At 34.3% G+C, this 15,987-nt stretch overlaps 1 protein-coding gene across 2 annotated transcripts in view; it reads right to left on the reverse strand.

Moving 5' to 3' along the window:
• Nucleotides 1-14,289, reverse strand: part of LOC149529437 (alpha,alpha-trehalose-phosphate synthase [UDP-forming] 1-like) — a 230,767-nt gene extending 216,478 nt beyond the window's left edge. The window contains exons 1-2 of one of the 2 annotated variants that reach the window (XM_089807954.1): nt 13,848-14,289; nt 4,296-4,684 (exon numbers count right to left, since the gene is read on the reverse strand). In XM_089807954.1, the coding sequence (XP_089664080.1) occupies nt 4,296-4,684; nt 13,848-14,186 (728 nt within the window). In that variant the 5' untranslated portion in view covers nt 14,187-14,289. The remainder of the gene's footprint in view (nt 1-4,295; nt 4,685-13,847) is intronic. The other variant, XM_089807955.1, reaches the window with a different exon arrangement.
• Between the last annotated feature and the right edge of the window lie 1,698 nt (nt 14,290-15,987).

Consider the following 15,987-nt stretch of genomic DNA (forward strand, 5'->3'; position numbering starts at 1 on the left):
TTAGCAAATCAAAAATAAAGGATGGATCATGCCCTCAAATTGGCTGATCAAGTACTTGCCTGTAGAGCACCACCACAAATTTATGCTCTGTGTTTAAAGGAACAATTTCTTTTATTCCAACTTATGCTAACCCTTAAGAATATAAATGCAAAATTCAAATCAGCCCAGAAATTCTATGGTTTATACCATACTCTGCCATCCTAGCAGCAAAATTTTCTCTGTGAATTATATGTGCACAATTTTTTTATCCCATCAGAAACCCAATGGAATCCTTTACTCTATATAGGGGATATACATCTGAGGGCCTTGATATCCTAGATGTATAATGAAGCAAACTATGATAGGCAACTGAATAATTACAGAGACGAGGAAAGAACAGAGTCCCTGCCATTAAGAGTTGAGAGTAGTAAACCAAAAGAAGTTCTTAGGGTCTAGTTTAGATTAACTTATGGGGATAAGAACAAGGGAGTAAGGGATAGAATCTTCGCTGCTCGAACCAAGGCCTATGCAGATTATGAGAACTTACCCTACTTTGCCTTCCAAAAAGCCATGGCTGGTGTTAGAAGTAGATGGGCTAGATTACCTAAGACACTTAAAAGGTCAGAGCCACATAGTCCCATCAATCTAGAGGTTGCCCTTCACCAAGCTCCAAAGTATATAGAGTTAGGGAAACAGGCTAGACCAGAACTATGGTGCCCACTCACTATGCAACCTCCAATGCTCATGTGGCCCCTATACGATATTAATGCTGACAAGCTTGACAAGCTGTAGGAGGACAACAGAAGGGAAGTTCGGGAAAGAACACAAGGATTCTACTATACCTTCAAGAGCAGCAGGAAAGGAAGGACTGAAGTTGGACAATTCAGGTCACTGACTAGGAAATGAAATGCTTGAGGACAAGCATCAGTTTACCACGGGTGAACACACTGTTTTATTTTCATCAAGACATTTGTGAACTTATGTTTACCTAAACCAATGATTAACCTATGGGTAGATAGTATGTCATCTTTTGCCAATATTATATATATGATGCAGTATTTCATATAATCATCAGAATGTGTGTTCTTATATTTGAATTTAATTTGATAATGCTTATTTGCAAATATCTCTGCATCATAACTAACCTGTTAGCAATGAAGCTGAAAATGATTGGAAGAATTCAAAGATGAGCATTGAAGACAGCCAATAGCATTCAAGAAGAAAAGACGTTGAGGTTTAGCCATAGTGGAAAAATTATAACGGTACCAAAGGACACGGTTGCAAATATGGAGGAGCTATGAAGACTTACTACATTCTCTACATTCATTATTATGTCAAAGCGGTTGTCTAGACTTTATTATTCCCACCTTGAGCCATTATCTTTTCTTCTCGCCTTGAGCTGTTATGTTTCTTTTTCTCTTGTGCAATTATAGCTAGTTTGTTTTCTTTTCTGTTTCGGAATAAGCATCGATCTTCTATTTATAGGGATCGAACCAATTGTGTTAGGGGTTAGAAGAAGAAAGTTTATGAAAACAAACTGTTAACTCTTGCAATGAGTTGTTTTTACAATTCTATGTATTTTTCCCATGTAATGAATTTCTGAAATATAATGAAATAGTTTTTGGCTTATATCCTGTGTTAGTAGATTAGCAAAAGCCAACCAAAGGGGCCCATTTGAAAGGTAGATTAGATTAGACTAGTATAGATTTATTTTCAAGCATTTTTAGTATTGCAGGTAGAAGTTATAAGTTCCTTCCTGTAGCATCATACTTTGTGAATGTTCCTGCAGCATATGTGAGAATAGTTATAGTAGATGAACTGAGTTGGAATATATGTTAGCATTTCATTGCATTTCCAGTATTTGTTTCAGTAAAGCGTTAAGTGTGTTAGTTTCCTACAGCACTAATGTAGGTTCTTTTCCTTGCATTTTACTTTCTACAGCATAAGCATGATGACTCATTAAGAGACCTAGTGCACATACTACGCCGACCATTTCAAGTATACGTCCCTAGGTTGACAAGATTAAATGCACCTCATAGTGGGAAAAATAATCCTTAGATTGAATACACTGTTCCTAAGCATGGCCTTGAGCATGATTATTATACACCTTTTGTGAGGCGGACCACAAACCAACTTTTGTTTCCTATAGTGGAGATCTTTCTGGCTCATTAGATATTTGATGGTATTGTGATACATTTCGAAGATGAATCTTCTCCCTACCAGATATAATCTGAATTTGGCCAAAGCATGCATAATGGCCAACATCTCCCTAGCATATATGGAGTATCTCTTCTACACAACAATCAACTTCCTACTCTCAAAGGCTGTAGGATGCCTCTCTTGCATCAAAACAACAGCGATCCCCTCTTAAAAAGCATAACACTCCAACTGAAAAGGTTTGGAAAAACATGGAATTAATAACATTGGGCGTGAAGACATTACCTATTTGAAGTGTTCAAAACACTTCTATGCTAAATCAAACCACTTAAAAGTTCCCTTCATCATCATCTCTGTAAGTGGAGCGCCCTTAACAAGCTTCCTACAAAAACCAAAGAACCCCTTAAGCTAAATGAGATTCGTATGTTCAAGCCATTCAACAATAGCTTTGATTTTTTGACAATCAACATTCACTCGCTATACAGTGATGAAATGACCAAGACAATGAAGCTTTGTCATACCAAAATCACACTTGGATTCTTTTAGTATAGAAAGGACTCACCCTCCAAAATGCTTAAGACCTCCTTGAGATGTCTCATATGTTCTTTCCACACTTTTTGAAAATGAGGATCAATGAAAAGGTATTGACATGAAAATATTTAGTTGTTTCCTAAATACCCGATTCATTCAACTCTAGAATGTAGCTAGTGTATTAGTCAATACAAGGGCATCACCAAAAACACAATATCCAAAGTGGCATTTAAATGGTGTCTTCTCTATATCCCCCTTCCTCATTCATATTTGATTTTATTAGTAAAGAGAATTTTTTATCAAGAAGGTGTAGCCAAGCGAAAGAAAAATGCCACTTCCAACTCAAGTGGAAGAAAATATGACTAACAATTTGTAGGATGACCAACAAAAAAGATAAGTCCTCATAAGGCAAGGTTTATGCTATTGAAGAGAGAAATACGATGGTAAAATATTTGAAGGATTGCATAGAGGTGATTGAATAGAACTATGCAGAATTGAAGACATATGGTACTTCTATAATTACACACTCTATCCCCCTAAAACAAGAAACTAAAACTTTCAGGCAAAGACAGCATTACATGGAAGATGTATTAGAACCATTGATCCAAAAGTTACTAAGTGCAAACATCATTTACCGAGTTACCCTATACTACATTGAACATGGGTGACAAATTTGATACCAATGCTGAAAAAGAATGGAGAAATAAGGTTCTGCATAAGATAACTATCCTTTTCCATCACTTCACAAAGTGCTTCAAGTCATGAAAGGGTCCCAAATGATGTCCTTTTGGGATAAATATTTTGGATAAAACCAAGTCATGGTTAAAGAAGAAGATAAAATAAAGACGGATTTTACCATAAAGCGGGGGACTTTTGCCCATGGAAGGATGTCTTTTGGTCTAATTAATGCAAGAGTAACCTTCAATTAGCCATGGATAGAGCTTTCAAAGACCAGTTGTTGAACCGATCACATAGACCACTCAACTACCCGACAGGGTCAAGACTTGACTATAAAGAAACCTTGGAGTGGAATTTCCTGCTTTTCAAGAGGAGTGAGTGTTCTTTTGTTTACTCAGAGTTGGTTGTGCCAACACCACCATCAACAGACCCTTTCACCATATGCTCTTGCCTTGCCCATCACAAGAGCTTGGTGACCCAAAAGTGAAAAGATATTGCATTGTAGTGTCATTTCCAACTGCAATATTTTAAAAAAAAGCCAGGGGTATATATTACATATCATAACAACTAAAGCATAATAACATTTGTGAGAGAAAATTGTTTTTGCACAAACGTAAACATTACAGATTAGCAACAAAAATTGTAAACTAGTAAATTGTTAAGTATAAATTATCGTATAATAGATTAATGATTGATAAACAGATAAACAAGTAGATAGAAAGAGAGAAGGGAATGGATAACAGATAGAAAAACGCAACACATCGTCCAAAACAAGCCTCTATTCTTTGTCAAATTTACATGTATCTCATTTATAGGCTGCTATTAAGTTTTAATGATCACAGATGAAAGTATTCAACATTGAAAACTAGAACAATATATAAAAGGTGTATAACATTGTCACAATAAAATTCTACAGTAGTAAATGGTTTAGAGATGGATTGTGACCTTACCCAACCAAATCAGCTCCTAGAACTGCTTTTAGTAGTTCATCACGTGATGGCAGCGTCCTGTAAATCTCTGAAGAAGGAAATGGAGTGTGCAAGAACCATCCAACCTTCATGTGGCTATCGTATTCCTTCAAAAACTTTGGAAGGAACATGAGATGGTAGTCATGACACCAAACCACATCTCCCTCTTTGTAATGTGAGTGAACGACATCGGCAAACATTTGATTAGCTGTCTTATAGGCTTCAAATTGAGACTGCAAACTACGAGTAGCTGCAAGTCGATCCTCTTGAGGAAGCCCAAGGTAGTGCAGAAGAGGCCAAAGAACATTGTTGCAATATCCATTATAATACTGATGAACTATCTCCTCATCCAGAAACACTGGTATGCACCGCTGAATCAAACCATACAGACAAATTTACATATAATTAGAAACAAAAAGGAATATAGGATCACACTTCTATAATCAAGTTTGCAAGGCAATGAGTACATATCGATTGCTTCAAAAGTTAATTACAAACTTTGTAAAGCTTTTAAAGGAAACTGTGTATCAAGTTTTAAATTTACGCACTTATCTCCAAAAGCTTTACAAATTCACCAATATGGACTGTGACAACCTATTACTCTATTAAAAACTAATCACTTCCATATTTCATTAAGAAGGAAAACATTCCAACATTTTTTCTTGAGCATTCTCTATATTGCTAATAGCATCACATTAAATCATTAGATAGTCTCACAACTATTGGGCCATCCAACGTTGTAATACAAATTAGCTTTCATTTTCACAGTCGTTTACCCAACATGGCCTATTCTAGGGTCAAAGTCTACATATTTGTCTTTGATATGCCATAATTATCCAGCTTGGCAGGTGTTTTCTACTATCCACGTTCCTTAAATTCCCTGTCATGATGGAACTTATTATTTAATTAATACATGGAAACAACAAAAACACATTTGCATTGCAAAGGGGAAGCTGGTAGAGGCAACCACATTACCAAAGAATGTCTAGGAATCTGTCCTGAGGGTTCATCATGAACCAACTCCATTGAAAGTAATGAATGTGTAGTTACTGAGTATGGTTAAATTGTAATTCTTAGCAAGATTATAACTGATCAGTTTTTTTGCTAGTAGTCTTCCTGAACCCATTACTAAGAATGCCACTGCAGAGAATTTAATGCTACTGGATGGAAAGTCCTGCCGTAAGGAACCCAAACAAAAGCCTTTTTATATCACACTAAATTACATCTCTGCAACAATTAAAGGTGCCTCCAATGTTGTTCTACATGGTAGTTTTTTGGTGTTATATAAGCCTATTAAAGCGCTTAGAGATATGATCGTGAGAAAACTACCCTTTGTGAAAATTATACACCTAAGATATCATAATACCATATCTGGAAAAAACATAACAAGTAGTAAATGCCAAAAATAGGTCAACTAATTAAGAAAACATAAAGCCTATTCTCATCCCAATAGCCTTATATTATAATGAATAAGACCTATAAGTGTGTTCAATATATCACAAAAAATTGCCAAAGACTAGGTTCTCATTATTACACACATACACACCATACTCCATACAATCATAGGAAATAGCATGTATAAAAAAGATTGTTCGCCCATGGACTATATCTTAATCTAAATGTTTTTATCATTTCTGCCATAGATTCTCCCACATGAACTATGTCCATAGATGAGAGAATTGAGATCTATCCAATTTTCATAATTTGCCACTTGTAATTTTTTCCTACAACTATTTAACAGAGTGATATATTTTAAGTAAATATGCTGCAAGTATGGACCATTCATACCATAGCAAGTTGCTCACTTCAAAGGAACTTTATCCATTGCCTTCTGAAGATGACCCTTGTCAAATTAAATACCATGATCGAAAATTTATCAACCTCATAAAACATCACATGGCTCAAATTTGTTGCAAAGAGAATGTAGATAGATGTAAATTGTGAAATCAGATTCTAGATAATCTAAAAGTGCATTTTCTGCACAATATAAGGGCAAAACAAAAATAATAATTTGAATTCTGATTCACAATCCAAACACAGTCAATTGTTATTATTGTCATTTGTTTGGGCACGTCAAAAGAATGTCGGACATGACAATATGATCTATCTCATAATTTACATACATGAGCTCAACTCTAACTCAGCAGACCAAAAGTTTCGAACTTGGTAGCTTATAAAAAATAATCGAATTTCTTTAAAAATATATCTTTTTATGCAGTATAGAGTTTAAATACAGACTCACTCAAAAACAAATTTCCTATGAAATGTCACAGATTGTGCAATTAGGTAACAATTGCCAACACAAATAACGATATTGTGCAATGGGATAAGTAATGCTAGCAATGTGTAACACTGTGATGTCCCCATTTTCAACTTCTCTAGTAATGCTATTGCTGCTGACTTTCTGGATTTGTATCAGCGTGATCAGAGGAATATTTTGATCTCGCTAGTGAGCTCAGATGCTTTATGGGAGTTGTCCAACACTTTCTGGAGGGATTTCCAACAAATTTGGTCAGTTAGCAGAGTTACTATTTCTGGTTAGTCGGTGATTGCTTGAATTGATGATATTTTGGCAACTTACGTTATTTTTAGATTTTATTATAAATAACATCAAAATACTAAGTTAAATTAAATATTACTAATGTCAATTCAATAAAGTGACTATTGGTGTCTAGGGAATTAAAAGGTGTTGATTTAAAATATTGATTGACTTTCTTTTGGGTACATAGGGAGGCATAAGGTGAATTTATAATTAAATTGAAAGATTGCACAAACCTAATTAGGGCCTTGGAGCTTGGAGTTTATAAAAAGAAAAAGATTTTGGAGCTCATTTGGGAGAGTGTTGAAGATAGTTATTTGTGATACTTCTCTCTGATTGAGGAAACCCTGCATGGTTCTGGAGATTTGGACTTGGTCCATCTCAACTCCCTAACAACAAAATCCTTCTTGAAGAATACTAGCTATAGCAGTGAAAGATCTAATTTGACTAGCATTTGTTGGAAACACCTTACAGGTATTTCACAGTTCTTTCAAATTTGAAATTTCTTGTGTGGCTTCTTTCAGTGGCAAGATTGCAAGAGGATTTAGAGGCATTATTTGATACTCATTCCTTGTTGTGGGACTTTGAGAGTTTGTAATCCTTAATTCTTAGCGTGAAAATTTATCTTCTTTCTTGGCATGGATCTTACCCATACTTCCTTGACTGGATATTTTAGAGACAATGAACCTTTGTTTCTTGGCATGAGGCTAGCCTTCGCTCTAGCATGGATATCAACGGCTTGCTTTGGATTATCCTTGCTTGGCGTGAATGATTTGTATCACTTGGTCACTACATTACTTGCTTTAGCTTCACGTTAGGATTCCTTTCTATGCTGTAAATTCTAATTGTTCTTAGCATGGGAGTTCTTTATTATTCAGTGTAACCTAGACTTTCTTTTGGCGTGAGCTGCCATAACCCCTTCTGGAATGGAAACCAACAATTATTCAAAATTATATATTAAGTAGATATATTTATGATTAAGATATAATTAAAGAATATATCGTCAAGTATTTTTATTTACCTCATATATAAGTAATAACATTGAGAATAAATAAACCCAATCAAAATGAGATAATGGAAACATCGAATAATATTGATTCAATAAACCTTCAAATAACATGGGTGAACAAGCCTTCAATTGCAATACCCTGATTAGAATGTTTCTATAGAACCATTCCAAGACATCCTTGATGCTAGGAGAACCAAAATGACCATCAAGTGATCATAATAATATTCGTAATTCAGTGATATCTTAATAGCATCTAATAATTCATTATTTAATCTAATACTGTACATTTTTCTCAAAACAACAATAAAGTTCTTCATATATATAAGAATAATAATGTCTAAAACATCCCTAAACTCACCGACCATCACCTACTAAAAAGTTAATAAAATAATTAATAAAATGGACATGGGGATCGCTTAAAACCAATCCATTACTTGTGGTCAAAGTACACAACCGCATGAGGCAGCACTTTGGCAAGTATTTATCAAGAAAAAGCAAATATGGAGTTTATAATAGGAAGTGATAAATACATGAGGGAATAAGACAAAAAGGGCAGCAATATAGGATAATGATAAAAGAGGAGATTAGTCAATGAAGTATAAGGGACAATAAAGCAAGTTGCCACCATCCCAATTATAATATGGGAGTTTGGGCAATTTAATAAACAGAAAAAGAGCATCAAAGAATATAAGATAAAGTAATTCAAAAGGTATAAAGTGAGGATAGAGAAACAAGGAACATAAAACAAAGTATCAATAAGGACATAAAGAGAAAAATGTGTTATGATGAAGTATTATTATGAGAAAAATATATAAAGTTAAATAGATTGTGTCCTCGTACATGAAATAATGATCTTTTATATGTATTAGTTATTTCAAAGAACTTGTATATTCATGGAAATAGATATTGTAGGTTTTCAATACCAAGAAGACTTAAATATTTATGTCACCCATGATATTCGGAATACTAAGTCGGGGATTAGAAGTGATTTAAGGGTGAATCAAAGGAGGGGTTATTACAAGTGGTCTCAGAGCATAATCCTGCCATCCTATGAGGAACGTGCATGCAAATCTATCAAAGGAAAGGAAATAAAAACAAGATGAATGCATAATTAGCCTATGAAATGAGGGCATTTATGGAACGAGCAAACGAAACAAACCAAGCAATACAAAGCATGGGGAACTCAATCAATAGTCCTAGGAATAACTCAGCAAAAGGGAAGGAAGTAAGTTCTAATCACTCATAAAACAATGGGTCTTCCTCTTTTAGGGTACCTAAAACCCCTTTCTTAGCTAGAAATGAGATATTAAGGGAGGGAAGAAGGAATTGAACAACCTACAAACAGTGTTGTAGAAAATGCTAGAGCATGTGCCAGTTTGGAACCAAAAATAGGAGAACTTGTAAGATTTAGCAAATTTTGTGAAGGCCAGAGACAAGAAGCGCAAAACAAGGTAAAGGTAAACCCAAATAAGGATTTAAAATATACACTAAACAAAGTTACCCTTCTAAATTTTGATGGGTCTGGAAAAATCACAGCACATGATTGGCTGCAAATATCATACACTTACCCCACACTCAATCCGATGACAAAGGAAGATGTACTCTAATGTGCTATACTCTACTTAGAAGGCATAGCACATGAATGGTGGTACCATGGAATCCACACTCAAGGCCATCAAAATGTCACCTCTTATGAAGAATTTATATAGAGGCTTGTTAAAAGATTTGATAGAAGACACCCTCAAGAGGATTTCAAAAAAAAAAATTGACACAAATCAAGCAACAAGGAGCAGATGAGAGTTATATTGCTGAATTTCAGAGAATCTCGATATGAGTGACAAAGGTAGACGATGATCTACACACTTATTTATTCACAAAGGGATTAAAGGACTCACTAAAAGGGTTGGTGAGTGCTCTAAAACCAGCATTTGTCAAAGATGCCTTAGCTTTAAACTTCGAAACCTCATCAACAAACAATAGAACCTCAAGCAACCATACCAAATAATTTCATGGGAAGGATGAAAAGCAAAAGCAAGAAGTTCCAAAAAGAAAATGCTTTCACTACAGTGAAGACTTTGAAAGAGGTCACACGTCCCAAGATTATTAGAATATTATAACGTTCCTTTAATGGTCATCTAAGTTAGTGTTTATTTTATCAAGTAGTTTCTATTTTTGGCTTTAGGTCATGATTGTTCTTTAAGAAACATCATCTTTGTAAATCTAATAGGGAGCTTTCATCTCATCTATTTAATACAACTACAACAACATCGATTTACCATAACATGGGATCAAAGCGGATCGATGGGATTTCATAAAATTTGGTAATTTTTTAAAGAAAAATTCAAGCCTCTTTTGATCTAGAAATTTTTCCAAACATTCGTTTTTTCAAAAAAAAATTTAAAATGTTCAAAGATATTTTATAAAAATTGTGGTTTGTCTTCAAAGATTTTTGCTGAAATCACAAACCTAATTGAAGGTTTTGATCACACGATTTCTTGGTTTTAGCAAGGGTCTCTGATTTTCGAAGGTTGTATTTGCATGTGAGATGCATGTTGCTTGAATGCGCATTTTGTTACTTGCATGTGTTGTATCATGCGAAGTCTTGTGTTTTGCCACATGAAGGTTTCTTTGATGGGTTTTCATAATTTTTTCCGTTAAAATTTTTTTATGGGTTTCATAATTTTTCCCTTTAAAAAATTCTTATGGGTTTTCATAATTTTTCCCCTTAAAATTTATCTTTTTGGTTTATAATTTTTTCTTCGATAATTATTTGTTGGGCTTATAATTTTTTGTCAAAGACTATCAAGTGTGTTTATAGTTTTTTCCTTAAAACTTATCTATTGGGTTTTACGGTTTTTCCTCAAAAACAAAGTTTTGTATTCTATTATCCATGTCTTGAATTCTGCTTGGTTCTGATTGATTTTTCACTTCAAAAATTGTGTTTTCCTCAATTTTTCTCCTAAAAAATCGTGGCTTTTCGTAGTCTATTTTGTGGCATCATGCTCACCTGCAAAGTTTGGAGGGTTTGATATTTTTCCCTCAAGATTGTGCTAGTCGTTCCCAATGTTTGTGTTTGTCTTTAGGGAAGAGCAGCTCCATTATCCAACATCATGTTGGTTTTTTTTGTGATGATTTTTGGTCAAATGTTTTGCTGATTCCAGAACGGTTAGTAGCAGACTCATCTTAGTGGCAAAGTCAGTGGCAAGCTCTTGTCTCTTTTTGAAAAGCTTTCTGAAGAAGGGGACACCCTCCTCTATTCTTTTCTGGATGGATTTTGATTTCTTGGTCATTAACATTTTGCAGATCTAGGGAGGTCTCAACAGTAGCAAAATGCTTTCTAGAATTTGTGACCAAAAGACAACAGTAAGATGATAAACCATTAAGGGAGGGTATTAGAATATTATATGTTTTGGTCATCTTAGTTAGTCTTTAGTTTATTAAGTAGTTTCTATTTCCATTCTTAATTCACAATTGTTTCTTTTAGGGACATCGTCTTTGAAAATCTATATAAGGAGTTTTCATCTCATGTGTTTAATACAACTACAACAACATAGATGTACCATAACAAAGATGGGAAAGCTCAAAACAACACAAAGACTTAAGAAGTTATATTTCAAATGTAAGGAATCATGGGGAAAAGGGCATTAGCACAGAAAAAGGAGTCAAGTTCATAGATTAGAAGCAACATTCAACCCAGAAAATGATGGGACACCACCTAAGAAAATGAAAAATGATCAAGGGAACCTCAAAAACATTCAATCAATAAATGGAAGAGAAAGTTGATGGAGCTTTGAGGAAGTTCAACCCTAGTGATAACAAACAATTTGTAAGTTTGTCTTAATCTGTGAACATAATAATTAATTATATAATTTTGATTATTATTAAAGAGGGAAAAAAACAAGGCTGCCCTATTGCAAATGGCTTTCCTATGGAATCTACAATCAAGGGAAAACCACTATGGCACCCTTTTGTAGCACTAGTTTAAGGAAACACAATAAGGGAACCCTACTACAAATGACTTTCCTATGGAATCTACAATCAAAGGAAAACTACTATGGCACCCTATTGTAGTACTAGTAAAGGGAAAGACAATAAGGGCACCATACTGCAAATGTTCTTTCTATGGAGTCTATAATCAAGGGAGAACTCCTATGGCACTCTATTGTAGTACTGGTTAAGGAAAAGACAGTAAGGGCACCCTACTGCAAATGACTTTCCTATGGAGTCTACGATCAATAGAGAACTGCTAGGGCACTCTACTACAATACAAATTACGGGAAAGATGGAAGGGTACCCTTTTTTGTAGGCATAAATAGATAAGCATAAACAAGCATCTCACTAAGTAGACCACCTTGTCGATAGATGCAATATTGCCCACCAACTTGCCTGGCGACACCATTGATCCTTGTCTATTTTGTAAGTCGTACAGTGGAACTATTCAATGTTGTCTTGTGCAATAGGAGAAAAGGAGAAAACATGAATATGGCCTTGGATCTAAAGAACCAGAAGAACTTTTAACATCCACGAGGCAACAAAAGTAGCCTATGGGACAAGCTCTAGTTGGGGCCCCCTATATGGCCCCTTATAAATATTAGGGATGCCCCTCGTTACCCCTTCTATAATAAGTTGTAGGGCCCCTTTCTACTATTCTATGGGTGGGGAGATGGGGGGGCACCCTGCTCCCTTCTATATCCATGGAATTTTACCCTTAGAATGGTAGGGGCCACCCTACAGGGGTGGATGGGAGGAGGTAATTCATAGGGTTCCCATATTCATGTGAAGTACGTTGGTTATCCGCAACAAAAGTTCCTGGGTGGGAGGTAGAAAAGTTGCTTGGCTTCCTTTGCATGCACCAGTAGAAGCAAGTCTTGATTCGGCCAGCAAAGGCAGCTCTATTATCAAAAATGGAACCTTGGGCTCTATTATCGAAGGCACTTTATCAGGAAGGGCTCTTGAAATGGCTTAGCCTTACAAACTTAGCCTTAAGCAGTTCAATCCTTTTCCTATGTAAGACTACGACGCGCTCCCCAAAATTTTGAACAGCCCTCTCGCTGACAAGACTATACCATGACCCAGCCGTCAGTACATCACTATAGCTATTTTTGATGTGGCAATAAGCATCACATTCCAAAATGAAGTGTCTTTCAGATTCAATTGTCTCAAAAGTCAAAAGTACACACTCTTTCTTCCTAAATTTCTTTCGGTCATTTCCACTTCCCAATTTCACACCAAAGTTGATGAAAATTAGTTCCTAATTGGCCACCATATACATGCCTTTATGTATGCTTTTGAATATACCTAAAAGTAAAGGTAGTTTCTTGGGTCACAATCATTCCACAAGGAATCGTTTTTTGTTATTTGTTCACCTTCTATTATTGCTCTACAAAATGTACAAGTTTCACGATCAGGCCTACTCAAGTTGTGCGCCTATATGCACTAATCAGGCATAGATGTATATCCATATAAATGATTCTAAATGTATATCCATATAAATGATTCTAAACGATGTGTAAGGACGGATTACATGCTATATCGTAGTTTTGGAAAGAGAAGAACGTGCCCATGTAGCCCTGCATCCTAATTACTTGAGGCGGTGTTCATATACAAATGCCCTCGTTTTGGAGAGAGAACCACGTTCCCAAGCATCCCTCCATTCAAATTACTGGAGGTGGTGCTCATTCGCTTATACCCTTGTTTTGAAAAGAGAACTAAGTGCCCAAGTAGCCCTGCATTCTAATTACTTGAGGCGGTGATAATCTTTTGAATGGGAATTCTCAAGTAGTCCCCTGTATCCTAACCATGTATAATGATGATTATATTGCATTTACGACAGACCGCCCATTCCCCAATGTACAAATCATCCATTAACATGCAGTTTCACAATTCACTAAATTTCTTTCCAAGTGCTGTGATTCAAATTACATTTGTAGAACAGGGCTGCGTAATTCAAAGATGGTGAAGTAAAACATCTAAGTCGAATGGGTACCTTGTCAGCTAAAGCTTTGGCAAGAGCAATTTGGCCAGGTTGGTCGGGCACATTGACACCAGCCCATCCAATCCATCTGGTCTCAATTTGCTTGACACCAAGAAGGGCACTGACGAGGCCGCCTGCGTTCAATTCTAGAGACCATGTATGGGTACCAGTCCTTGTGGCCGATACGGGCAACCTATTCGCCACCACCAGCAGCCTATGCTTACTGCCACCCCTTCCTGTTTTCGGTCTCATCTGCCTCTCTCGAACTAATCTTTCCACTCTGCTACAGCATTTCGGAGAAGACGACAAGGATGTTTCCTCTCCTTTGCTGTTTTTACCCCTCCCTGCCATCGCCTCTTATACAACTGTTTTTGGGGATTCAGTTGATGTAATGAATCTGAGTTTCTGTCCACCTCCCACCTCCCAACTCCCAACATAATTCGGCCTCCAACGTCATGGACAATGAATAAAGTATTGCCAGGTAGGCCATACCACGTGTGAAATAGAATAGAAGGTTTTAGTCTTTGGGATTTTGAAAAAGCACATTACAGAAATTGAATAGAATAGAAGGTTTATAAATCCAATCATTTTAGTTTGACGCATTGTTAGATGCATTGTTAGTTCCTCCTAAGGCAGGTATCTTATGCTTTCGCTTAGTCCATTGTATTATTAATAGCTGCACCAATCAGATTTTAGATTTCTTTCATATAGTAATGTTTGCAAAAAGTTTTGTAATTTGCATGATTTTTTAGAATTGAAAAATACAATTTTTTGAAAATCTTATTGGCTAATGAAGAAAAAGACAATGAAAAAATTTAATTTTTTTCAACAAAAATACAACTATTTTTTCCAACACCTTTATTAATGCAAGCATTAATTGCAACTTTATATTTTCTTTTCTTGTGACAAGTGGATAAATTTTATTAAAAAATAATCATTTTCCTAATACCTCATGAATGCATTAATTTCAATTTTACCTTTTCCACATTTGTGACTAGTGGACAAACTTTTTTTAAAAAGACAATCACTTTTAATTGATGTTTATTTTTGTAATTTGTAAAATGCTGTTAAATATAGATATTTTAATCAAGTATAGGTATTTTAATCAAATATAGACATTTTAACTCTTTTAAATTGTCAATTTCCAAAAATTATTTTTTATATAGCTTAATTTCATATTTATTTTAATTTTAATTTATATATAAGTTTAAATTAGAATTTAGTTTTTTTATTTTGAGATATCTAAACCAATGTTTTTAATAGATTTATTGTTTATTTTTTATTTTTATATATAATTTTTATTATATTGATATTTTTAATTTATACTTTAAAATACATAATACTAATTTTGTATCAATTTTAATAAAGTTCAAATTGTTTAGCTTTGTATATTATCAACTTTATTTATGATAAGTGTGTTTGGTTTTTTTAAAGAATAAATATTAGTTTTAAATTAATTTATGTTTATTTATTTTTATGCATTAGATTTAAGCTTAAGAATATTGTCCACCTTCTTCAATTAGATGAATTTATTGCTTAAACAAGATATATCAAACAATTTCATCATTAAAATTAATCAATTTAACTCTTTTTTTAAAAAAATTATATAATTTTATCTATATCTTATATATAATTAGTTCATAAATATCTTTGGTCTCATAAATGTTCTTTACGATGTCATCTAATTTTAATTTACCATGATACTATAATATTTATTTATATATTCTTTTACTATTTTAATTAATATACATCATTGCAGTTATATAATTTAATAATATACTGACTATATCTATAATTTAATTTAGCTTACCACTATAATATTATATTTGTCATTACTATTTATTTGTTATTTTATTAAACTAAATACATTATATTTTAACCAAAACTTACTTCAATCAACCATAAAATCATGAAGGCAGGAACTTTGGCGCTTGCGCCCCTTGTTATTAATTTGTTTATTTTTAAATAGTTTATTAAAACATATTAGAGAATTTATGCAAAAAGAATTTAATCATATTTTAAAGCAAAATATTTTCTAATTCAAAAGTTTCAATTGTACAAAAAAAAAAGATCTTTTTCCTTTTTCTTTTGGTCTCTTTTATATATCACTACACAAAAAGTTATTGTGAGTTGGTCTTTAATTGAGCAATGG

This window comes from Cupressus sempervirens, chromosome 11 (genome assembly GCF_028749045.1).
Source record: "Cupressus sempervirens isolate cs-2001-9-10 chromosome 11, ASM2874904v1, whole genome shotgun sequence".
In the NCBI taxonomy this organism is placed as follows: Eukaryota; Viridiplantae; Streptophyta; class Pinopsida; order Cupressales; family Cupressaceae; genus Cupressus; species Cupressus sempervirens.